The sequence below is a fragment of the Idiotropiscis lumnitzeri genome, chromosome 3 (assembly GCF_059441095.1).
Source record: "Idiotropiscis lumnitzeri isolate Australia: NSW breed Sydney's pygmy pipehorse chromosome 3, RoL_Ilum_1.0, whole genome shotgun sequence".
Classification (NCBI taxonomy): domain Eukaryota; kingdom Metazoa; phylum Chordata; class Actinopteri; order Syngnathiformes; family Syngnathidae; genus Idiotropiscis; species Idiotropiscis lumnitzeri.
Genome location: NC_142393.1, coordinates 33,685,053 through 33,709,611, shown reverse-complemented (window position 1 = coordinate 33,709,611; position 24,559 = coordinate 33,685,053). Strand labels below are relative to the sequence as shown.

The window sequence follows — 24,559 nt, the reverse complement described above, 5'->3', positions numbered from 1 at the left end:
CATCCACCCCCGGGGCCTTGTCACAGAGGAGCTTGTTAACCACCTCGGTTACTTCAGCCCCATAGATAGGTGAGTCAACTTCTGAGTCCCCAAGCTCTGCTTCCTCATTGGAAGGCGTGTCGGTGGAATTGAGGAGGTCTTCGAAGTATTCTCCCCACCGACTCACAACGTCCCGAGTCGAGGTCAGCAGCACCCCATCTCCACTATAATCATTGTTAATGATACACTGCTTCCCTCTCCTGAGACGCCAGATGGTGGACCAGAATTTCCTCGAAGCCGTCTGGAAGTTGTTTTCCATGGCCTCACCGAACTCCTCCCACACCGAGTTTTTGCTTCGGCAACCACCGAAGCTGTATTCCGCTTGGCCAGTCGGTACCTGTCAGCTGCCTCCGGAGTCTCACAGGCCAGAAAGGCCCGATAGCACTCCTTCTTCAGCCTGACAGCATCCCTTACCGCTGGTGTCCACAAGCGGGTTTGGTGGTTGCCGCCACAACAAGCACCGACCACCTTACGTCCACAGCTTCGATCGGCTGCCTCAACAATGGAGGCACAAAACATGGTCCACTCAGACTCAATGTCCCCCACCTTCCCCGGTACGTGGGCAAAGTTCTGCCGGAGGTGGGAATTGAAACTCTTTCTGACAGGGGATTCTACAGACAGAAGGGTGTCCATATGTGCACTTGGCACCAGGACACCCTAGGCCGCAGCTCGATGATCAACTTTGAAGTCGTGAAGTCGTTTTTTTGGAGCCGCATGTTTTGGACACGCGGCTGAAGAGAGGGGCTCAGCTGTCAACTGATCACCACCTGGTGGTGAGACTGAACCTATGATAAAATCTGAACTGTTGTTGCTAGTCCAGGGAATGTTAAATGTTTTCCTGGTAGACACGGGTGCTGCTGTAACTTTGTTAGCTTTTGCTATTATTTTTGCTATTATCTTTCTGTTTAGCTCCTTGTTTGAGGCCTGGGTTTCTACCCTTTTTTGTCCGAATCTTTGCCCAGAGTTGCAGAATTTTGGGGTAGTTTTCTTACCCCCCTCAAGCAACAGCCTTTGATGATATTTTAATTTGAAACGTGATAAACAGGAGGGAATTGTTAAAGAAATTAGGTTTTGTCATGTATCATATTTCAAAACTATGCTTACAGGTCAATAGAAGGTCACAGACACAGATGTTCCTCTTAAAACAGGAAACCGTTTTGGCTCACACAATAGAGGTGTCTATGCTCGCAGGTCAATAGGAGGTCACAGACACCGATGTTCGTCATAAACAGGAAACCGTTTGGGTTCACACAACAGAAGTGAGAAGTGAGTGTCTGGTAAGCTAAACCCGTTAAAATAAGAAGCGTGTGGACGCGTGTGATGAAGTCAAAGGTTCATGTTTTCCATTCTGTATGAATCTGCATATTCAAATGTGCTTTGCTGTGCTTCAATAAAAAGCTACTCGGGGGTTTCTCTCTGAGACAGTCAGGGGACTGCTCCTCGCTCGTGGGACAAGACAATCTTGGCTGGTTGATTCATTTGTACAACTACACGCATTAAGTACGCATTGAGTACATTTAGTTAATTAAAGTCACAGCCTCAGATCACACTACCACCACTTTGACTGTTCATTTAAAATCCTTCACTGTAAATACACCAGACGTAATGAGCCATAGAGCTTCTATAAAGTTCTGTATTCGTCATCTCAGTCCATAGAATATTATTCCCAAAATTTTGGGATTCATTCAAATGACTTTTTTTTTTTTTTTTGGTAAAAGCAAGATGAAACTGTTCTACTTTTGGTCAGCAATGTTTTTTGCCTCAATACTCTGACATGTAAGACATTCTTCGCCATTCTGGGCAGACTGGAAGCATTTTTTGCCAACACGCTGCTTTTAAAGAGGAAAGGTGGACATTACTGACGACAGCATGCAGAGTTAAAGGGTGAAGGGTGGGTGTGAAAGACAAAGGAAAGGCACGTCCACAGTAGGTGCCGACATGTAGAGAGCCGGTATGTGCATTTTGCAAAACATTGCCTTGGATAAGGATCCCAAAAATGGCACATCTGAATAGACACACCTAAGCAAGTTTAAACTGCAAGCTAACAGCGGAGCGACATTGGAATCAAGCAGCCGCGAGAGAATTCAAGATCAACGGATCCATGGGTGTGGAGGAAGGAGGAAGACAAGCTTTTTATATATTTTTTCTAATTATTATTAGCTTTTTTGAACATTGAAAATTACAAACACTCTCAAACACATATTTGGTAACAGTATGTCAACTAAAATAGATCTATAAAATAAACAAACGGGAGTAAAAAAATAAAAATGTTCGACGAGCTTCGCGAAGTCAAAGCTGAGTTTCCGTGGAAAACAAGGTGAGGTGGCCCGAGTTGGAAGACCAAATGGAACAATGATTTAATGATCAAAGAGCAACCGGGAGATGCGTCTCGACATTCACTGCTCGACAGAGGGCAATAACACATGCAAAAGAAAGGAAAATAAAGTAGGACTGTCTTGGTGCTTTCGTTTCATTATGAAACGGCACCGTCGATCCATCCGGGCAAAGAAGACGATAGCGCAGCAACTGCCAGGACAAGGTGCCTTCCCCTTATACTCCAGTAAAAACATTTCCAACAAACATCCGGGCTCAACCACATTGCAAAGATGGATGAGCGGCCGCTCACTCTCGATATCCCAGTCGAAAGTAGTTTTTTACTGTTGTGGTTTATTGCCATGGTAATGGACAGAAACTATCACCTATGGGGATTTTTTAGAGAAACACGCTGTTACATTATTGTAAAATTTAGGAACGCAAGAGAGAGAGGGTGACTTGCTTCTTGACTTTACTCTGTTGATGTCCAACTCACTAGTCATGTGATCTCTCTAACCAGCCATCTGATTGGCTGTGACATCAAAAACATTAACTTTAAAGATAAAGATAAAGATGTCCTTTAATAGTCCCACAATGGGGAAATTTGCAGTGTTACAGCAGCAAAGATATAGACCACACAGAAGCGGCGGCGTAATGTAGCCGTTAATGTATAACATTAGCAGCAGACATTCATAAAAAGCATGCGATACGTATATACACAAATTCCCCTGTATAAACACACTTACATCCCACAATATATACAAATGAAACACACCTAATGTCTGTCCATGGTACGGAGGGGAAATAAATAAAAATGCTGCAATGATTAAAAAATACTGCAATGATAAAAAAAAATACTGCAATGATAAAAATACTGCAATGGTAAACAAAATACATCATTGTTCAATATAGAAGTAAACCATTGGATAAAGTACAGCAGGAGTGTGTACTGCAACCGAGGACTAAACAATTGCACTAATGCCCGCCTGTTTGTAGGCTTGACCGAATGTTCTTGTTAAATAGTCTGACAGCAGCCGGCAGGAATGGGCGACGAAATCTCTCCTTCACACAACGAGGGTGTAACAATCTATCACTGAAGGAGCTGTGGAGTGATGTAAGAGTGTCATTGAGGGGATGGGCTGGGTTGTCCAGCATTGATGACAGTTTCGCTGTCATTCTCCGGCCCCCCACTGAGTCCACAGAGTCCAGGGAGCAGCCCAGGACAGAGCTAGCCCTCCTCACCAGTTTGTCCAGCCTCTTTTTGTCCCGGCCCGGGATGCCTCCTGCCCAGGAGACCATTCCATTGAAAATGAGAGATGAAACCATTGAGTCATAGAGGTTCCTGAGGAGTGTTCCCTGAACGCCAAAGGACCTCAGCCTCCTGAGTAAGAAGAGTCTGCTCTGACGCTTCCTATAGAGAGTGTCTGTGTTGTTGCTCCAGTCCAGTTTATTGTTAAGATGAAGACCCAGATACTTGTAAGTTGAGACCCTCTCAACGTCTGTTCCCTGGATATTCACTGGTGCAGGTGGAGAGTGCCGACGCTTCCACCAACTCTTTGGATTTCCCAGCGCTGATATGGAGGCAGTTCTGTTAACACCAGTCCACAAAACCCTGAGCGAGTTCTTTGTACTCCCGATTGTCTCCGTCAGTGATGAGGCCGACAATCGCAGAGTCATCCGAGAACTTCTGCAGGTGACAGGTACTGGAATTGTATTTGTAGTCCGAGGTATAGAGGGTGAACAGGAAGGGAGCCAGAACAGTTCCCTGCGGAGATCCCGTGCTGCAGAGGAGCACGTCAGACACACAGTCCTGTGTTCTTACATACTGTGGCCGGTTTGTGAGGTAGTTGTGGATCCATGTGATGAGGTGGTGGGCCACTCCCGCCTGCTCCAGCTTGGCTCACAATAAGGCGGGCTGGATGGTGTTGAAAGCACTTGAGAAATCAAAGAACATGATCCTCACCGTGCCCCCCGCCTTCTCCAGGTGGGAGAGTGAAGTGTGGAGCAGGTAGATGATGGTATCATCCACACCGATGCCAGGGCTGGTATACGAACTGGAGTGGGTCCATCGAAGAGCTCACCAGGGGGCGCAGTTGGGCGAGGACCAGTCTCTCTAGGGTCTTCATCAGATGAAACGTCAGCGCCACTGGTCTGAAGTTGTTGAGCTCCTTTGGATGGGGGGGGGTCATTGGAAACGGAGCCAGGCAGGGTGTTTTCCACAGCTGGGGGACTCTGCCCAGCTTCAGGCTCAGGTTGAACATGTGCTGGACGATTCCGCACAGCTGGTCTGTGCAGGATTTGAGGAGCTGGGAGCTAATCCCATCTGGACTGGCTGCCTATCTCACCTTCATTTTCCGCAGCTGGTTCTTCATCTGAGATGTCGTGAGGAACAAGGCTGAGCAGAAGGAGGTGGTGGTTGTCTGATGTGGCTGGGAACTGAAGATTGTGGAGGGGAGGAGGGGAGTGGGTGTCGTTCGCAGCAGCAGGAGGAGTTGGTGGGGGCTGCAACGAGGGGGGGGGGGGACTGAGCGGGGGCAGGCATCTGACCGAACCTATTGAAAAATAGGTTCAACTCATTCGCCCACTGAAGGTCCCCCCCTTCTGGGTCTTTGGTTGTCCGTGGCACGAGATGGTCTTCAGGCCCCTCCAGACATCCCTGGCATTATTATTCTGCAGCTGTTCCTCCATTCGCATCCTGTAGGACTTTTTCCCCTCTCTGATTCACTTTCTCAGCTGGAGTCGCACTCTCTTCAGCTCCTCCTTGTCGTAGTATGGACGCATGTAACAGCTAGCAGCTCAATGTCCCAACTGCAAAGTTGCTCCTTAATAGTGATGTGCCTAGGGTTACACCATCTATCACTAACAAACACAGCCAGCCCTCCTCCTTTCCTCTTACCGCTTTCCAGTGTCCTGTCCGCACATAGGATTTTGAAGCCGTCCAATTCCACGACCGCGTCCGGCATTACCTCTGTTAGCCACGACTCTGTGATCATCAGCAAGCTAGCCTCCCAGAAGTTCCTCTCGTGCCAGGTTAGCGCTGTTAACTCGGCCGTTTTATTGGGAAGGGATCTAACATTCCCCATAATAACGGACGGAAGGACGGGGTGGTATCGACTCCTCCTTGCCTGACGTTTAGCCCCCGTGTGACATCATCCTCTCTTCCTCCTCAACTCGCAGGGGATATCAGGTCTAGCTCCGGGAGACGGCGCGGGTTTAGCACGGAGTGCTAACAGTTGATCTCTTGTGTACACAATTGATCCGTAGCTCCGAGTTACATTTCTGGAAACGGTCGCGCAAAAAACAGCTCCCAGCAGCAGTAAAACCACCACAAGTTAGATGTCCATTGCTGCGATAAGGTAAAATAAATTAAATAAGGTAAAGGTAAAAACACACGAAAAAGGCTCAACGGTGAGCCGGAGCTGCAGAAACGGGCTGCCACTTGTGTGGCGCCGAAATCGGAAGTCAATGGGTTTAATGGGTTAGATTAACCTTTACACACCAGACGCTGCCCGATGAAAAGTTTCCAGCCGAAGTCATCATTAAGGCCAATCAAAAGGGCTGGATGGAAGGAGAGAAAATGAGTGGCTGAGTGAGATTTGCGTAAAATTCCTGGATGTTTTTTCCCCACATGTCAACCTGACCCTTGATCTGTCACTGTTGACAATCTTACAACGGCTGTGAAATTAACAAGTGAAGCAAATGAACTCAGAGCTGGCCATTATCCCGGGAGGCTTGACGAAGGAACACCATCCGCTGTACATCGGTATAAAAGGCATTCAAAATTGCTGCATGCTGCGTGGGAGCGATGGATGACAGATGGCGAACACATCTTTACTAAGATTGGGAGGCAGCGCAGGGCAAGCTATCCCACAATTGGTGAGTGGACTTTGAGAAGCATATGTCTGCTGTGTCTGCTTGCACTGAGCTTTCAAAAAAGCCGACATCATATTTGAGGGGCCACGAAGCAGCGAGACTGACTGACTGACGAGAGGGAACCTGGAGGAAACGCTTTGTTTACTTGTGCAGAAAGCTGAGATCCATTGCTTTCCAGATTGGCGCATTGGCGTAAGGTATGCCATTAAATCATAGTGGAAGTTTGGAAGTGATCTTCATGTTAGGCTCCTCAAGCCCACCAATGCCTTGGGGTCTGTTTCACTTAACCTCTTTCAGACTGCATTCAACAACTTCAGACTGCCAAAATGTTTACTGTACGGTTGACGGCAATCCAACGGAGGGGAAGGCAACAGTGGTGAGATAATGTTTTTCTTTAAAAAGGGGGAAGTGAGTGACTGGTCATTGCACATTAAGATTTAAGAACCCTGTGAATACTAGTCAATGGCAGGTATCTGAGGGACGGCGGAGTCCGAGAAATTCCGTAGAAAGAATAGGATGGCGGAGTCCTGTACATACTTAAATTCCGTGTGTAAAAGATGTGCAAACCGTATGTAAAACCCCTGTGTGAAGTGTGTGAGTGAATAGTGTAATTGGAGATTACAAATAACATATTTTAGCCCATATAAAACAGTGGGATTCTAAACAGCAGACTGGTGTGGATGCAAAAGCAAGAATTCTCCACCTGAAAAGGTACAAGTGAGAATTACCACAGCAGCGAATTTGAGTTGCTGTCCTACTGATAAGAAACTAGTTTTTAGAACATGCTAGGTGTTGACGAACTGGCACAAATTCTCAAAAATGAGAAAAGGAAGTAATAGAATAATATAAAAAATTGGGTTAAATGGATAATAAAATATAAATCCAAAGGGCAGTTAAAAACTCACAAAAGTACTATACAGTACTGCAAGAATTAATGATCATAGATAATGTTACGATCCGTCTCTGTTTACCTTTCAGCGAGTGGGCGTTTCCCCCCGGCGTTCGCCGCACCGGCTGGGAGAGGCGCGCCTACAAGCCTCGCACCTGATCTCGATCATGCCTTAATGAGGGATTACTTAAGCCGCCGCCGAAGATCAGTCGGCGTCGGATTATTATCCAGCGAGACTCACGTTCATGGTTCACGTTCTGATTCTGCGCTTCTTGTTCCGAGTATTGATCTTTTCGTTTGTTTGCTTCTTCAGCCTCAGCTATCTGCCGGCTCGCTTTATGTTCACGCGTTTGCTCATTGGATTTTGCTCTCCCTTTCGTGGTAAGCCATTCTCGTTTTTGTGTACTCCTTGCGTTGCAAGCACTTTAAGTTTAATTCTCGTTTTCTTTTCCTGGTGCGGTTGTGCCCACCAGCGCTTTCCGTTATCGTTCCCCGCTTCGGTTGTAAGCTATGAGATTTGCCTCTATTTAGAATCCCTCCTGATTCATACCGTAGCTACTGTATGGATTGATTGCTCATTGTCGGACACAATAAACACCTTGTCGAAAACTCCTATCGTTGTCAGCGTTTTAAGTGTCCACCCTCCGCTGACGGCTTCGGCCGTACAGCACCCTTGTCAGATAAGACATCTAAATCAAAAACGCACACACATCAGTGTGTTGCGTTGTAAGAGGCAGTGTGCACGTGGCAGAGGCTGCATTGGCCCAACAGGGCTGCGCATATATAGATTTATAAGAGATATGAAATGAAGAAATTATTATAGGCCAAATATAAAAATAGATTGCGTCGCTGTTATTAAACACAGATATCAGTTTGTAGCATTTTGTGGGCCTGTGTATACGTTGATGATAAAAGTGGTTGAAATTGTGCTAAAAATGATTAATAAAGTAGAATTAAAATAGAATAAATGATTAGTAACTAACGAAAAGCTACTTATGAGTGATGAGATCCTATTGTGGAAACATTTGTATTACTGAGTTGGTTGCGTAAATTGAAATTACCTTTACTTTTACAGAACAATGAGAGCCCAAGTTGTGGGGATGTGATTAATTTACAGATAAAGATTAGTGATGGCATTTATTCTACTTACATGATCCGACAGACAAGGTATATCATTTTGATGATCAGTTTTAATTAATTGTATATTTGTGACTTCTTCAGAAAGAGTGAAGTAGGTGTTGTGAAATCTTAACAATTGAATAAATCTTTTGACAGTGAGCTGTAAGGATGAATTGATTAAATAAATGTTTTATTTTTCATACTTCACTTGATGATGTTTGTATTAAGGTAGACCAGTTAATGGAATGAAATAAAGAGATAGAAATGACACAGGAAAAAAGATGGTAATTTGATTGGAAGGGCTATAACATACATAAAACCGGAGAGGAAATTCGAGTCTACACATACCATTGATGTGTACTTATTCACTTTGGTGGTAGAACTGGTTGAGGTAAAATGAGTCATAAAGTTAGAAAAATAAGAAATAAAATAACATTAACATATTTAGGCCTAACAAATTATTGCAGAGTTTCGAATTATGCAGAAATTATTCTGCCATTGAGAAAAATGATGAATGAGGAAGACCTCAAAATGTCATCACCCTGTGTTAGTATCAAGTATGGCACTGACGCTTTATCCGGATGCAAATGTCAATTTATGACCTCAGTTTTAGTGTACAAACATGGAGATGAGATGAAACCAATAGCATATTTCTATTCCAAACAAGACAATGTAGAATGTGCATTACCACACCGCATGAGAGCAGTTAATGCAGCATCTATTGCTGTAGATAAAGGTAAAGACAAAGATAAAGATAAAGATGGCCTTTTATTAGTCCCACAATGGTGAAATGATCAGAAACGAGTACAAACATAGTTTTGTTCCATCCTCTGGTCTGAGAGGACCTCGTGCGGTTTGTGCATTGCTTTTGCAGACCAACATGACATTTTTATCAACGGCGGGACATTTATCATGCATGGCTGCTTGTTATCGCAACCACATCTGACTATAGAGAAATGTACAACATTAAACCCAGCTACGTCGTAATTATGTCAGGAGGATGGAACAAAACTACATCGTCAGAATCAGAATCAGAAATCCCTTTATTGTTATGCAGTTGTAACAAGAGCTGAGCGGTTACCTCTCAAATTATTTAGCTCAGGCACAAAATTAGTGCCGTTAACAGAAGCGTGTAAACTAATGAGACTCAAGGATGTTACCGTTTACACAGATAGCCATCAGCAAATGGGCAATGCATACATCGCGTACAGACCATGTGTTCCTTGAGAACACATTTGATGATAAGACAAGCTGTTGCGGACATACATGTGTTAGCAATAGAATATAAAACAAATTTCGTCATTGACACATAATAAGACATGCGACGACGAAGTCCCAAAGTTAAACAAAGACTTTGGAATAAAATGGCCCAACATTATGTCAGGGAACGCCTTCGGCGAGGAGGAGGTGGACCCAAAAGGCGAGGAGGCACGGAGGTGGGTAACGTTAAGGGAATTTATTAAATGAAACAAACAAGGACAAACAACGTGGCAGGGCGCTAGGTAACAAGGGCAACCAAAACATGACTAACAGAAAAGGAGGACGAGGAACAGAAGCCGGGGCAAAACGCTGAGGGACGTAACAGGAACGAGGACGTGAACACGAGCATGAACTTGACATGAACAAACGCGGCCGTGGAAGTCCGTAAAGTGCGACAATGACCCGACGCTGAGTAGTTGGTCTGGGAAGCTTAAATAGTCCGAGTAATCAGGGGAGCAGATGGGAATCAGGTGCGTGATGGTTGACGGGAAGCAGGTGTGTGGCTGGCGAGGACGAGTGCTGAGGAAAACGCCCCCACTCAGCTGACAAAATAAACAGAAAAAGCACATGGCAAAAAGGGGGAAGAAAATAATAACAAAAACACTGACATGGCCGACACGGACCACCACCCGTGTTTGAGGCCGGTCTGGCGGGTGTCCGGGAGGCCAGACCAGCAAGTCCTTTCGTGGCCATTCAGGCGGACGTCCGGGGCGACCCGAACGCCACATGGAGTCCGCTGACGGGGCTGAGACGAGAGGCGGCGGCGGGACGCTGGGTGCAGCAGAGGACGGAGCTTGGGCCGGCGTTGAGGCGGGCGCAGCCGAGGAAGGAACTTGGAGCGACGGCGGGACGTTGTACGCCGCCGAGACGGAGACGAGACACGGTGGGTCGCCGGACGCCGCCGGAGCAGGGACGAGACGCGGCGGTGGGTCGTCGACCGCCGTCGAGGCAGGCACTTGGGGCGGCGGTTGGTCGTCGAACCCCGCAGAGACAGGAACGTGGAGCGGTGGCCGGTCGTTGAGCCCCGCCGAGACAGGAACGTGGAGCGGCGGCTGATCGTCGAACCCCGCCGAGACAGAGGCGGGAAACGGCGGCGGTTCATCGGACGCCGTCGCGAACGTGACTTGGGACGGCGGGGAATTGTCAACCACCGTCGAGGCAGGAACTTGCGACGGGTGCAGGACGAGCGCCGTCGGATCGAGGACCTGAGGCGGCTGCGGGACGTGCTCTGCCGGAACAAGGACTTGGGGCGGACGCAATTCGTGCTCCGCCCGAACGAGAACTTGGGACGGACGCAGGACATGCTCCGCCTGAACGAGAACTTGGGACGGACGCCGGACGGGCTCCGCCTGAACGTGAACTTGGGACGGACGCCAAACGGGCTCTGCCTGAACGTGAACTTGGGACGGACGCGGGATTTGCTCCGCCTGAACGTGAACTTGGGACGGACGCGGGATTTGCTCCGCCTGAACGTGAACTTGGGACGGAGGCGGGATTTGCTCCGCCTGAACGAGAACTTGGGACGGACGCGGGATGTGCTCCGCCTGAACGAGAACTTGGGACGGACGCCGGACGGGCTCCGCCTGAACGTGAACTTGGGAAGGACGCCGGACGGGCTCCGCCTGAACGTGAACTTGGGAAGGACGCCAGACGTGCTCCACTGGAACGTGAAACTGGGGCGGACGTACCACGCGCTCCGCTGGCTTGAGAACTTCGGACGCTGGCGAGGCGCCGGGACGGGGCTCAGCGGCTGGCGAGGGGCCGGAACGGGGCTTGGCCGCTGGCGGGGAACCGGAACAGGACTCGGCCGCTGGCGGGGAACCGGAACGGGACTCGGCCGCTGGTGGGGAGTCGGAAAGGAGCTCAGCAGCTGACGAGGAGTCGGAACGGAGCTCAGCAGCTGACGAGGAGTCGGAACGGAGCTCAGCAGCTGACGAGGAGCCGGGACGGGGCTCAGCAGCTGACGAGGAGCCGGGACGGGGCTCAGCAGCTGACGAGGAGTCGGAACGGAGCTCAGCAGCTGACGAGGAGCTGGGACGGGGCTCAGCAGCTGACGAGGAGCCGGGACGGGGCTCAGCAGCTGACGAGGAGCCGGGACGGGGCTCAGCAGCTGACGAGGAGCCGGGACGGGGCTCAGCAGCTGACGAGGAGCCGGGACGGGGCTCAGCAGCTGACGAGGAGCCGGGACGGGGCTCAGCAGCTGACGGGGAGCCGGGACGGGTCTCAGCAGCTGGCGGGAAGCCGGGTCGGGGCTCAGCAGCTGGCGGGGAGCCGGGTCGGGGCTCAGCAGCTGGCGGGGAGCCGGGTCGGAACTCAGCAGCTGGCGGGGAGCCGGGTCGGGACTCAGCAGCTGGCGGGGAGCCGGAACGGGGCTCAGCAGCTGGCGGGGAGCCGGAACGTGGCGGCGGCATGGGTTGCTGCAGCTGGCATGGAGGCGACGAGGGTTGCTGCGGCTGACGTGGAGGCGACAGCGTCCCGGGCGCAGCAGTGACAGGAGACCGCATTCCTGTCAGCCTGCTCGATGTCGGTCAACTGGACCTGCAGCGAGGAAACCTGCTTCTTGCTCTCCTCCAGCTTGACCTCCAGCTCCGTGATATGAGCTTCCAGCTCCTTGATCCTCTCCCGGGCTTGTTTCTCGGCGGCGGCCTTCTCTTCTATCAAGGCCAGCTGCTCCGTCTTCTGGGCCATTCTTGCTTCCAGCTCAGCGAAGCAGGTGTGGAGTTCCGCAATCTGGTCGCTAAACGATACGGGGTTGCGCAAGAAGTCCAGAAGGTAGGCGAGATGTGCGGAATCGTCCTCGTAGTCTGGGTCGATGATCCGATGGGGTGGAATGACGGGTAGGCCATCGAGGTAGTAATCTGGAGACGAGGGGGATGCAACAGACGTGGCGCTGGGCTGATCGGCAGGGTTGCTGAGGGGGGTTGTCTGTGCGGCGGCGTTCATGACGCCGCCGTGAGCCCCTCGTTGGGTCCTTCTTTGGTCGGGTCATTCTGTCAGGGAACGCCTTCGGCGAGGAGGAGGTGGACCCAAAAGGCGAGGAGGCAGGGAGGTGGGTAACGTTAAGGGAATTTATTAAACAAACAAGGACAAACAACGTGGCAGGGCGCTAGGTAACAAGGGCAACCAAAACGTGACTAACAGAAAAGGAGGACGAGGAACAGAAGCCGGGGCAAAACGCTGAGGGACGTAACGGGAACGAAGACGTGAACACGAGCATGAACTTGACATGAACAAACGCGGTCGTGGAAGTCCGTAAAGTGCGGCAATGACGCGACGCTGAGTAGTTGGTCTGGGAAGCTTAAATAGTCCGAGTAATCAGGGGAGCAGATGGGAATCAGGTGCGTGATGGTTGACGGGAGGCAGGTGTGTGGCTGGCAAGGACGAGTGCTGAGGAAAACGCCCCCACTCAGCTGACAAAATAAACAGAAAAAGCACATGGCAGGAAGGGGGAAGAAAATAATAACAAAAACACTGACATGCCCGACACGGGTCATGACACATTATTATGGGATCTGTGTATGACCAAACAATACATTTATCAAATGGGCTGCTATGTTGAGGCATGGTGACAAAACATTCCTCATACAGGAGGGATGATAAAATTATACATGTTTACTTCTTATTTAGAAAGATACATAGGTATTATACAATTTATGGCTTTAATCGAAGAGTTGCAAATAGGATTTGGGCCATGACAGTTATGAATTTGGGAGCCTGATGCAGGATTAGTTGACAGTGCAACCAAGCGCACGTTAGACAAAGAGCAAATTACACTGACATAGGAAGAGCAAAACAAAAGGCTGATGAGCCTTTTGATGAATACATAGTGAGAATGTCATTCGTGTTGAAGATTCACAGAAGCCTGCAGGAAGGAGATACAAATTGGTCAGTTCAACAGCAGTTGATGAATCCTCTCCTTGCTGGTTCAAAAGAGGCAATTCGTGGCAGGGTTTTCAAAACATTACATTAGCCTGCTTACAGGCACCCTGAGGTGTATGTGAATCACGCCCACCATACAGGAAGGGTAATAAAAGACAAAAGAAATAGAACCCTACAGACACATTTTATCAAGATGAAGAAAAAAAATAAAAGAGTAAAATAAAAAAAAGCATAGTTTGGTCATCATATAAGTAAATTCAAAATGGTTAGAACTCTTTCTTACCAACAAATCCAGATGCGTTGACAGTGGCGAAAGTACTTTGCAAGGATACAATTCTTAGATATGGTATTCCTGAGAAAATATACAGTGATTAATTGTACCCAGTTTGTGAACCAGGTGGAGTGACCCTCAAAGTGCTGGATTGGTGAAAAGGAATGTATGTAAAAAAAGAGGGGGGCACAGTGTATGGACTTAGTAAAACTGTGTGTAAACATTATAGGCACTACAACTTTCCATTAAATGTTAAGCGAGTTGCCCCGCTGTACACTTTGAAACCTCGTTTGAAGTTGCTGTTCTGCTGTTTTTTTGGTATCTACTGTATATCTGTTTATGTGATTTAATTTGAGTTACATACAGAGAGTTGCCTTGTATTGTATTGTATTCAGGGCTAGCACATTGTGAAACATTGTTTAGAAGGCCTTCTAGAATACTTCAAATTTAAGAACCAATGGGAAATAGATGATGAAGCTACTTTAGCTGACTACATGTGAAAAGTGTAAGAAAAACCAAGTGTGAAGAAGGAACATGTAATTATCCAAGACGGAAGGCCATTTTAAGTTTTATTGACAACTCTCACAGCTGTAAAAATAGCAGAAAAGTTAACTTTGGTTAATCTGACACATTGTAAAAAGGTCATTCTAACAGGTTTTTGTGCCTTATGCCTTGATATTACTGTTATCAGTACATTCTATGTGTGTAGAGTTAACAGCTAGTTTATCATAACAGAGTCTTTATCTCTCTCAATTTTAAAAAAAGAAGAGACTAAAACAAAAACAAACAAAAAAAAAAAGAATATTACATAATGTGTCTGATTAAATTGTGTTAAATTCTGTCCGATTGTAATGCATTGAATATCGCTATGTGTTTTTCATAAACAGGACCTGTTTATAAGCTATTGTTAGCTACTGGAGAGTGCCATTTCACAAAATGTACTTGATTGGTCGTAAATTGTATATGTTTTGTATTGTTGTGTATAAACTTTGTGAACTATCCACTGTCATGCCAGGGCAAAAAAGCAAGCAGAGTGGCAGGGACAAAATGATTCAACATACATTGAAGCCAATGGTGTTCCCTGTGGTGTTCTAAATAAGTATGAATTAGTAGATCAAGTAATGTCAGAGTGAGTCCTCGAACAAAAAACGTAGACAGGTCAACTGCATCCATCCCAACATGCAAAAAAATTGGCTAATTGTGCAGAGTGTGTTTGAAATGCTGCATGAATGGCTATCTGTCAGGTTTCGCCGTTCGGCGAAGAGGTGGGTGGACCCAAAGAGCGAGGAAGCAGGAGAAGGGTAAACTAAAGGGAGTTTATTAAATAAATCTAACGAGGACAAACAACGGGGCGTGGACAAACAAACGTGGCAGAATGAAAAATAACAAGGACGCAACCAAAACGTGACTAACAGAAAAGGAGGACGAGGAACAGAAGCCGGGGCAAAACGCTGAGGGACGTAACGGGAACGAGGACGTGAACAAGAGCATGAACTTGACGGGAACAAACGTGGTCGTGGAAGTCCGGAAAGTGCGGCAGCAATTGCATAGGGCAGGCGTAGCAGGGGCAATGTTCCGACAATGGGTTGTCGGAGTGAGGTGTTTAAATAGTCCAGTCAATAGGGGAGCAGATGGGAATCAGGTGTGTTGATGATAACGGGGTACAGGTGCGTGGCTGGTGAGACAGAGTGCTGAGGGGAAACGCCCCACTCAGCTGACAAAACAAAAACAAAGTGCACATGGCAGGGAGGTGACAAAAACAATAACAAAAGCGCATGCAGACGAAAACAATGACAAAACCCCTGTCATGCCCGACGCGGATCATGACACTATCAGCCAATCCCTTATGGCATTCTGAAACAGGATAGCTGTTGATATGTTGTTGGATGAGAGAGGTGGTGTTTATGCTATGTTCGGTGAACAATGCTGCACATTTATCCCCAACAACACAGCGCAGGTGGTATTCTGACCAGGGCCATAGAAGGTCTTAAGACTCATAATGGTAAAATGAAAGGACAATCTGGTCTTGACCATGTGAACTTCCTGGATGAATGCCTATGAACAATACAGAGCCCTGGTGTCCTCGATTTGGTTTCAACCGCTGTTTTTGCAGCATTCTTGACCTTGTGAGGATGCTGTTGTATTCAGTGTCTGCGTTCTCTCAGAATGATAACCACAGCATTATCGCCCATGGAGAACCGGATGGCTCAAATGTATCCTTTTGTTTGGCCCTGATCATGAAGGCGATGACAATGATGAAAATAATGACGTGGTTTATGACCTACTTGAATCGTTCTCTGACCCTGGGAACTGTGAATAATTAACATTGCCTCTGAGTGTATTTCTTTTCATAAATATGGTCATTCAATCTAGCTGAAGTGACTGATGTATGGTGATGTGTGAATTTGAGCAAATATGTGATTAACAGGGGGGAAATGATTGGGGAAATGTATATAAATTATCACGTCTTTTACTCTAATTAGTATTGCAACGGAATTGCTCCACAGTGTGACCTATGTTTGGACAATGATGATGAGAAGACCCTCAGGAGATGAATGCGGGAGGATTGGATCAAGGCTGCAACAAAGGAGGTGTGCCCGAGACACCTCTGAAACAAAAGTCACACTGGTGGCTCCTATCAGTCTACAGCTGCCATTTGTTATGTGTTTACATTCATGATTGCCATGATTACATTATTCCCACCCTTGATCCCTTAGAGAAGAAAGCATTGCTTACCTAGGGATTACCCAATAATACAAAATAGAGGGCTCGGTGGAGTGTGCCTCAGAGCGAAGTTGGAGCTGTAACTGAGCACACCATTTGTTCTCCTCGCAAGTAAAAAAGATAAACTCTTGTCTTCCATTTATTTATTATCTGTGTTCAGAGAATGCTTAGGTGATTGAACCTGACAGTTAGGGTTAAGTAACAGTGTCTCAAGGTTTTATTCATGCATTGTCACACCTATTACTGAATTTGGTATAAGGTTAGTGTTAGGTTGAAGATATATTTTATCCCATATTTTACTCTATTTGTATTGAAAAAGAATTGTTCCACAGCGTGACCTATGTTTGACCATATGGATGAGAAGACTTCACAGAGAAGCGGATGCCTGAAGACTGGATCAACGTCTGCAACATCAAAGGAGGTGTGCCGAGACACACCTCTGAAACCAAAGGACTGAGACTTTAGTACCAGAGCACTAAAAGGGCATATCTGCCTTTTCAATCAGTGGATGACTGCCATTGATGTCTGTCTTTCCTCTTGTGTCTGAGATGTTTACATGTTCCTGCTGGTGCTCCCCCCTTCATTCCTTAAGTGCAAATACATTGTATTGTTAGGGACTTCCCTAATAAAATAGAGGGCTCGGCGGAGTGTGCTCCAGAACGAAGTTGGAGATGTAACTGAGCACACCTCCGTTCGTTCTCCTCGCGAGTAAAAGATCAACTCTTGTCTTCCTTTCATTCATTTTGCCTATGTTCAGTAAATGCTTAGGTGATTGAACCTGACAGTTAGGCACAAGCTCATCTCAGGGAGAGGGAGGATCCTGCCATGCATTAATATTGAGAGTAGGTAATGGTAGCATTTTTATTCTAAGTAATTTGATTGGCAACAATCACACAAATAAGTACCTCTATCTTAGAAGTGGGCAAGTCGTCGTGCACAATCGAGTGAGTAGATATATTACTATTAGCATTGGTATTTATTAGGGCTGTCAAAATTAAAGCATTAACTCAGTGAAATATTTTAATTCAGTTAACTCTGTTTGATTTACTTCAAAAATAATTTGCACACTTTGACAATATTGTGCCTTATTAGCTGTACATCTTGAGCACGTCTCAGAACAAAACATCGCATTCAAGTTACCACATGGCCTTGCAAATCAACACTGCTGGAGTGTGGTGCTTGTGGGCAGTTTTGAAAAATATTTTGAAGAAAAACGCCTGGAAAGATGTCCCTTTAGATCGTATTCAGGAATCAAAGAAAGCTATTAGAACAGTCTTTGAATTAAATGTACTTCATATTTGGTGATTTTGCATCAATTCCAAGATATTATTCAAGTAAATATCTGTTACAAACAACGCAAAAAATAGTAGTTGAAAGTTTTTTTGTGATTAATTAGTTACAAAAATTAATCACTTGACAGCACTAGTATTTATATGAGTGAGCAAGCCATAGTAAACAAATCAGTATTTGCATTGGTATTGGGAAAACAGCAGTACCTCTATTTGAGAAGTAAGCATGTCGTAGTACTCGAGGGGGTCTTGTTCCACAATGGCAGTTGGTATTGACGACTTCAACATTTGTGACAGCGGACGATTGTTCAAGTTTAACTGGCAAAACAAAAAATAATCAAATGGTCATTCAACAAAGTCTATCATTGTTGACAATATTTAAGGGTTAGTTCAGATGACCATGGATGAGATGCCTTCCTCGCCCTCTTTGCTCTTCTTTAGAGGCTTCAAAAGGTTCTGTAACACCTTGTTGTGTCGGGCCAGCTGCAAACAAACATCATACATTGTTGCGCACCACCAAAAGAAAATGAATACCACAATCAATACTTAATTTATACAGCAAATTTCTTACTAGAAACACAGAACACAGAACAAGCAGTTGTAAAATAAATAATGAAATACATATAATAAAGCAGACTTTTTGTTTTCAGATTTTTCATCCAATAACATTCATACACCTTTTATGCCTCATAGTCGGTATACTTGCAAAATATAACTCCATAACATGACACCAATTAAGGCAAACCTGCAGTAGTTACGTGCAGTGTTGCAAGAGTTTTATAAGATGTGACCCTCTATGGTCCGTGGGAGCATCTGTGAATTATTCTTGGCCGAATGATTTGGAGGGTGGGTCCACTCCCAAGAAGGACATAATTCCAAGCATGTCTTCTGTCTGGAGGATGAAGGCTTACAGTAGAGACATTCAACATTACCAATTCATTTGTACAACTAAGAGGTTATTGATCAATCTCTACAGTATATTAGAGGTCTTTTCACTGTTACAAGAGAGCATTTGGTGAATTCGAATGAATATGATGTAACGAATATGCCACATGCTGACCACCGATCAATGACTGAGAGACAAGATCCAGCCAGACCACATCACCATGTCTGCCCATTATCAAGCAGATCAGCAGGGGGTGCCTACCAAGTGATGTGGCAAGGACTTGCCAAACCCCCTGCTTATCAACAGACTCCTGATGAGGGACATTCTTCGTCACCTAGATGACTTCAGCAGACACTGGTTGAGGCTGTCACCACAGTTTGGCTTCTGCCAAACCTGTGACAGCGGGGGTCAGCTTCTACAAAAAAGCTGGAGCTACAAGTTTTCTGTGCAGGATTATCTACAAAAGCTACATTGAAATAAAATATATTTGAATGTATGCCCGTGTATCATTTAATGTGCTTGATTGGTGAATCTGTTAGGTCATGATAAAAACCATTTTCCTGGTCATGTTATGATGGAACAATATAGATATTGTCCAAATTTATCATCTTAATTGCCAGGACTTCAAATTTGGTTCAAAATGAGATGTTGCCAGCCGAGGCACGAAAATTGATGCAAGTTCGAAATAGTCAAATGCACAAAGGTTTAAAAGAACAATTCAATAGACACAAATTTGAGTAAAATATTTGAGCCTCACTGGATATTTCATACTTTGACCTGTCCCCAGCGGATAAAAGTTAGGTTTTTTTTGTCTCTGACTCCCTCTTTTCACCCCAGCTGTCTTCACCCCAACTCTCTTTCTCCCTTCCAAAATCTTCAAGCTCGCACCAGAAAATAAACTTTCCGAGGGCGTTTTGGTTCCCAAATTTCACATTTGTTAACTTTTGGTGGTTTGGAGTTGTCCCAATACATCCGAACTGGAGTGGCAACTAGATGAGTCCTGGTTTCTCACCCACTACAAGGCGCGTGGCAGGTTAAACCATGAAAATCCGGCTTTAGTGAGGGCACACCTAGGCAACAAGTGCGTGCCGCTCTGTCCTTGATCACATGTGAGACCCCATCAAAGCTTCACCTGCTTCCAACTGTTTGTTCCTCTTTGGTGGGTACTTTTTTCTTTTTTTTAAAAATTTTCTTCACACCTGAACCACCGCTGAACAGACGTAAGTGACGACATATGCGGCTTCCTCGGCTTTTAGTTGTTGCATCCAAATTTGTAAGTGAACGCTAGCAAAATTTGTGCATTGTAATAATGTCACACACTGTCACTATAGTGATAATTACACCCTCTTATGCTTGTCTATTAGATTTTGTCCTTCACATCATATTCATTTCTGATTTTTGTTTTCTATTCCTTCAATTCACTTAGGCCTTTTGTAGAATGGGATCTTGTCGTGTCTTGTCTGTTCAATAGCTGTAGTTAATTAAGAAACATTGCCCATATGCATCGATATAAAAAAAATAAAAGAATCGATTTGCAACGTCATGTTAACCAAAGCCGTTCAACAACAACAACAACAACAACAACAACAACAGCGACTGTCATTTCTGACATAGCCAGCTGTAGTTAGCACGCAAAGGCTACCGTGTGCGTCTGATGTAACACCGCACGCAATGTCCTGTTGTGGTACGCTAACATATTGTTGCGTCTACTGTGGATTGCGGTGGCGTTAGTCAGCGAACTCACGTCTATTAAAAAACAAAATATAGATTTTATTTACGCGTGCTTGACATCGAAACAGCTAAAGCGACCACGCACCACGTGTTGCATTTATGAAGTCTGAAATTTCACCACCCAAAGTACAACATGACACAATCGGACACAAGCCACTGATGACAACACCCAACAATAAAACATAACATACATAGGTCGTTAAAATATACTAATTTACAGTGCGAAAAAAATATTAGAAAAAATGGGTTATACATATAGATGTGGTAACAATTGTGTTTTGCTGAGCAATGTTATTCCCCAGCGGCACGGTGGCCGACTGGTTAGCACGATGGCCTCACAGTGAGAGACAGCATCGGTCGTGGGTTCAATCCCGGCTCCGGCCATCCTGTGTGGAGTTTCCATGTTCTCCCCGTGCCTGGGTGGGTTTCCTCCGGGTACTCCGGTTTCCTCCCACATTCCAAAAACATGCATTTTTTATTTTATTTTTACCTCACCTCAGCAATGGACATCCAACTTGCGGTGGTTTTACTACTGTTGGGGGCTGTTTTTTGCGCGATCGTGTCCGGAGACGAAACTCGGAGCTACGAATCGATCGTGTACACAAGAGATCAGCTGTTAGCACTCCGTGCTAACCCCGCGTGGGCTCCCGGAGCGAGACCCGATATTCCCCGCGAGCTGAGGTGGAAGAGACGGGGATGTCGTGCGGGGGCTAAACGCCAGGCAAGGAGGAGACGATATCACCCCGTCCTCCCGTCCGTTATTATGGGGAATGTTCGATCCCTCCCCAACAAAATGGACGAGCTAACAGCGCTAACCCGGCACGAGAGGATTGTCCGGGAGGCTAGCTCGCTGGTGTTCACGGAGTCGTGGCTAACAGAGCTAACGCCGGACGCCGTCGTGGAATTGGACGGCTTCCAAATACTACGCGCGGACAGGACACTGGAGAGCGGTAAGAGAAAAGGGGGAGGGCTGGCTGTGTTTGTTAATGATAGATGGTGTAACCCTGGGCATATAACTGTTAAGGATCAACTTTGCAGTCGGGACATTGAGATGATAGCTGTTAGCATGCGTCCGGTCTATTTACCGCGAGAGTTCAGTCATGTGATCGCGGTGGCGGCGTACGTGCCTCCCTCTGCTAACGGTGAGACATGTTGTACTGAATGCAGCTGTGAGCAGGCTACAAACACAGCACCCAAATGCCTTGTTCCTTATCTCTGGTGACTTCAATCATGCTTCTCCTTCCTCCTCTCTGCCTTCATTCACACAATATGTAACATGCCAAACCAGAGACAATAAAATATTGGACCTCTTCTATGCCAACACCAAGGAGGCGTACACGTCACTGCCCCTCCCCCCGCTGGGCAAAGCTGACCACAACTTGGTTGCTCTCCTGCCTGTGTACAAACCTCTCGTCCGCAGGCAGCCAGCTGTGACACGCACAGTTCAGCGATGGTCCGGAGAAGCCGAGGAGGCCTTGAAGGACTGTTTCAACACAACTGTGTGGGAGGTATTCAGCGAAGCTCACGGTGAGGACATTAATGGTCTAACAGACACAGTTACAGACTATATTAACTTCTGCATGGAGAACACCATTCCCACCAGGACTGTAAGATGTTTCTCCAACAACAAACCCTGGATCACACCGGACATTAAAGCTCTCCTGAAGGAGAAAAAGAGGGCTTTTGTTTCAGGCGACAAGGACGAGCTGAAGAGAGTGCAGCGTCAGCTGAGAAGGAGGATCCGAGAGGGGAAAAAGTCCTACAGGATGCGGATGGAAGAACAACTGCAGCGGAACAATGCCAGGGATGTCTGGAGGGGCCTGAAGACCATCTCAGGCCACGGACAAGCAGGTAAGACCCAGAAAAGGGGGGGGGGGCTTCAGTGGGCAAATGAGTTGAACCTATTTTTCAATAGGTTTGATCAAATGTCTGACCCCGCTCAGGCTTCCCTGATGCAGCCCCCACCCACCCCTCCTGCCACTGCGAACAAGACCCTCTCTCCCCCTCTCTCGCCCCTCTCTCTCTCCACAGGCTCCAGTTCCCAGCCTCATCAGACAACCACCACTTCCTCCTGCTCAGCCTTGTTCCTCACAACATCTCAGGTGAAGAACCAGCTGAGGAAGATGAAGGCGAGGAAGGCGGCAGGCCCAGATGGGATCAGCTCCCAGCTCCTCAAATCCTGCGCAGACCAGCTGTGTGGAATCGTCCAGCACATGTTCAACCTGAGCTTGAAGCTGGGCAGAGTCCCCCAGCTGTGGAAAACATCCTGCCTGGTTCTGGTTCCAAAGACACCCCATCCGAAGGAGCTCAACAACTTCAGACCAGTGGCGCTGACGTCTCATCTGATGAAGACCCTGGAGAGACTGGTCCTCGTCCATCTGCGCCCCCTGGTAAGCTCCTCAATGGACCCACTCCAGTTTGCATACCAGCCTGGCATCAGTGTGGATGATGCCATCATCTACCTGCTCCACACTTCACTCTTCCACCTGGAGAAGGCGGGGGGCACGGTGAGGATCATGTTCTTTGATTTCTCAAGTGCTTTCAACACCATCCAGCCCGCCTTATTGGGAGACAAGCTGGAGCAGGCGGGAGTGGCCCACCACCTCATCACATGGATTCACAACTACCTCACAAACCGGCCACAGTACGTGAGAACACAGGACTGTGTGTCTGACGTGCTCCTCTGCAGCACGGGAGCGCCGCAGGGAACTGTGCTGGCTCCCTTCCTGTTCACCCTCTACACCTCGGACTACAAATACAATTCCACAACCTGTCACCTGCAGAAGTTCTCTGATGACTCTGCGATTGTCGGCCTCATCACTGACGATGACGATCGGGAGTACAGAGGGGTTACGCAGGGGTTCGTGGACTGGTGTCAGCAGAACCGCCTCCAAATCAACGCTGGGAAATCCAAAGAGCTGGTGGTGGATTTCCGCAAGCGTCGGCACTCTCCACCTGCACCAGTGAATATCCAGGGAACAGACGTTGAGAGGGTCTCAACTTACAAGTACCTGGGTGTTCATCTGAACAATAAAATGGACTGGAGCGACAACACAGACGCTCTCTATAGGAAGGGTCAGACCAGACTCTTCCTACTCAGGAGGCTGAGGTCCTTTGGCGTTCGGAGAACACTCCTCAGGAACTTCTATGACTCGGTGGTTTCATCAGTCATCTTCTATGGAGTGGTCTCCTGGGCAGGAGGCATCTCGGGCCGAGACAAAAAGAGACTGGACAAACTGGTGAGGAGGGCCAGCTCTGTCCTGGGCTGCTCCCTGGACTCTGTGGACTCAGTGGGGGGCAGGAGGATGACGGCAAAACTGTCATCAATGCTGGACAAACCAGCCCACCCATTCAATGACACTCTGAGAACACTTTACAGCTCCTTCAGTGACAGACTTTTACACCCTCGCTGTACCAAAGAGAGATTTCGCCGCTCCTTCCTGCCGACTGCTGTCAGACTTTTTAACAAGAACATTGGGTCAGGCCTACAAACAGGAGGGCATTAGTGCAATTGTGCAGTCCTAGAATGCAATATACACTACTACTTTACTTTCAGCCAAGGGTGTACTTAAACATCGACCAATGATGTATTTTGTTTACCATTACAGTATTCTTATTACAATACTTCTATCACTGTAGTATTTCTACCACTGCAGGATGTTCACTATTACAGTACTTTTATCATTGCAGTACTTTTATAATTACGGTATTTCCTATCATTGCGGTACTTTTACTATTACAATACTTCATCATTGCAGTATTTTTCCATCGTTGCAGTACTTCTACCATTATAGTACTTTTATCATTGCAGTATATTTTATCATTGCAGTACTTTTACCATTACAGTACTTTTATCATTGCAGTATTTTCTATCATTGCAGTACTTTCCTGTCATTTCAGTACTCTCACCATTACAGTACTTTTATCAGTGTAATATCTTTATCATTGCAGTATTTTCAATCATTCAGTAGTTTTTATCATTACAGTGTTTCCCCCTCTGTATAATGGACATGCATTAGGAGTGTTTCCTTACACTTAGATACGTTTATACTGTGTATATTTGCATGCTTTTTATGAATGTCTGCTGCTAATGTTACACATTAACGGCTACATTACGCCGCCGACCGACTCTGTGTGATCTATATCTTTGCTGCTGTAACACTTCAAATTTCCCCATTGTGGGACTAATAAAGGACATCTTTATCTTTATCTTTATCTTTAGTGAGGAGAAGCGGTATAGATAATGGATGGATGGATTTTATTCCCGAATTTCATGATATGCATCA

At 46.6% G+C, this 24,559-nt stretch overlaps 2 protein-coding genes across 4 annotated transcripts in view; one reads left to right on the top strand and one right to left on the bottom strand.

The window, feature by feature from the left end:
* The window catches only part of itpr3 (inositol 1,4,5-trisphosphate receptor, type 3), a 340,721-nt gene that overhangs the window by 66,284 nt on the left and 249,878 nt on the right, over positions 1–24,559 (bottom strand). For all 3 annotated transcript variants that reach the window (XM_088289554.1, XM_088289555.1, XM_088289556.1), the window contains exons 47-48: positions 18,056–18,139; positions 17,864–17,974 (exon numbers count right to left, since the gene is read on the bottom strand). In XM_088289554.1, coding sequence (XP_088145680.1) covers positions 17,864–17,974; positions 18,056–18,139 — 195 coding nt within the window. The remainder of the gene's footprint in view (positions 1–17,863; positions 17,975–18,055; positions 18,140–24,559) is intronic.
* The window catches only part of LOC148340964 (uncharacterized), an 8,427-nt gene continuing 2,723 nt past the window's right edge, over positions 18,856–24,559 (top strand). Inside the window, exons 1-3 of the mRNA XM_088292052.1 lie at positions 18,856–18,949; positions 21,441–22,124; positions 22,217–22,375. Of these exons, the coding sequence (XP_088148178.1) occupies positions 18,856–18,949; positions 21,441–22,124; positions 22,217–22,375 (937 nt within the window). The remainder of the gene's footprint in view (positions 18,950–21,440; positions 22,125–22,216; positions 22,376–24,559) is intronic.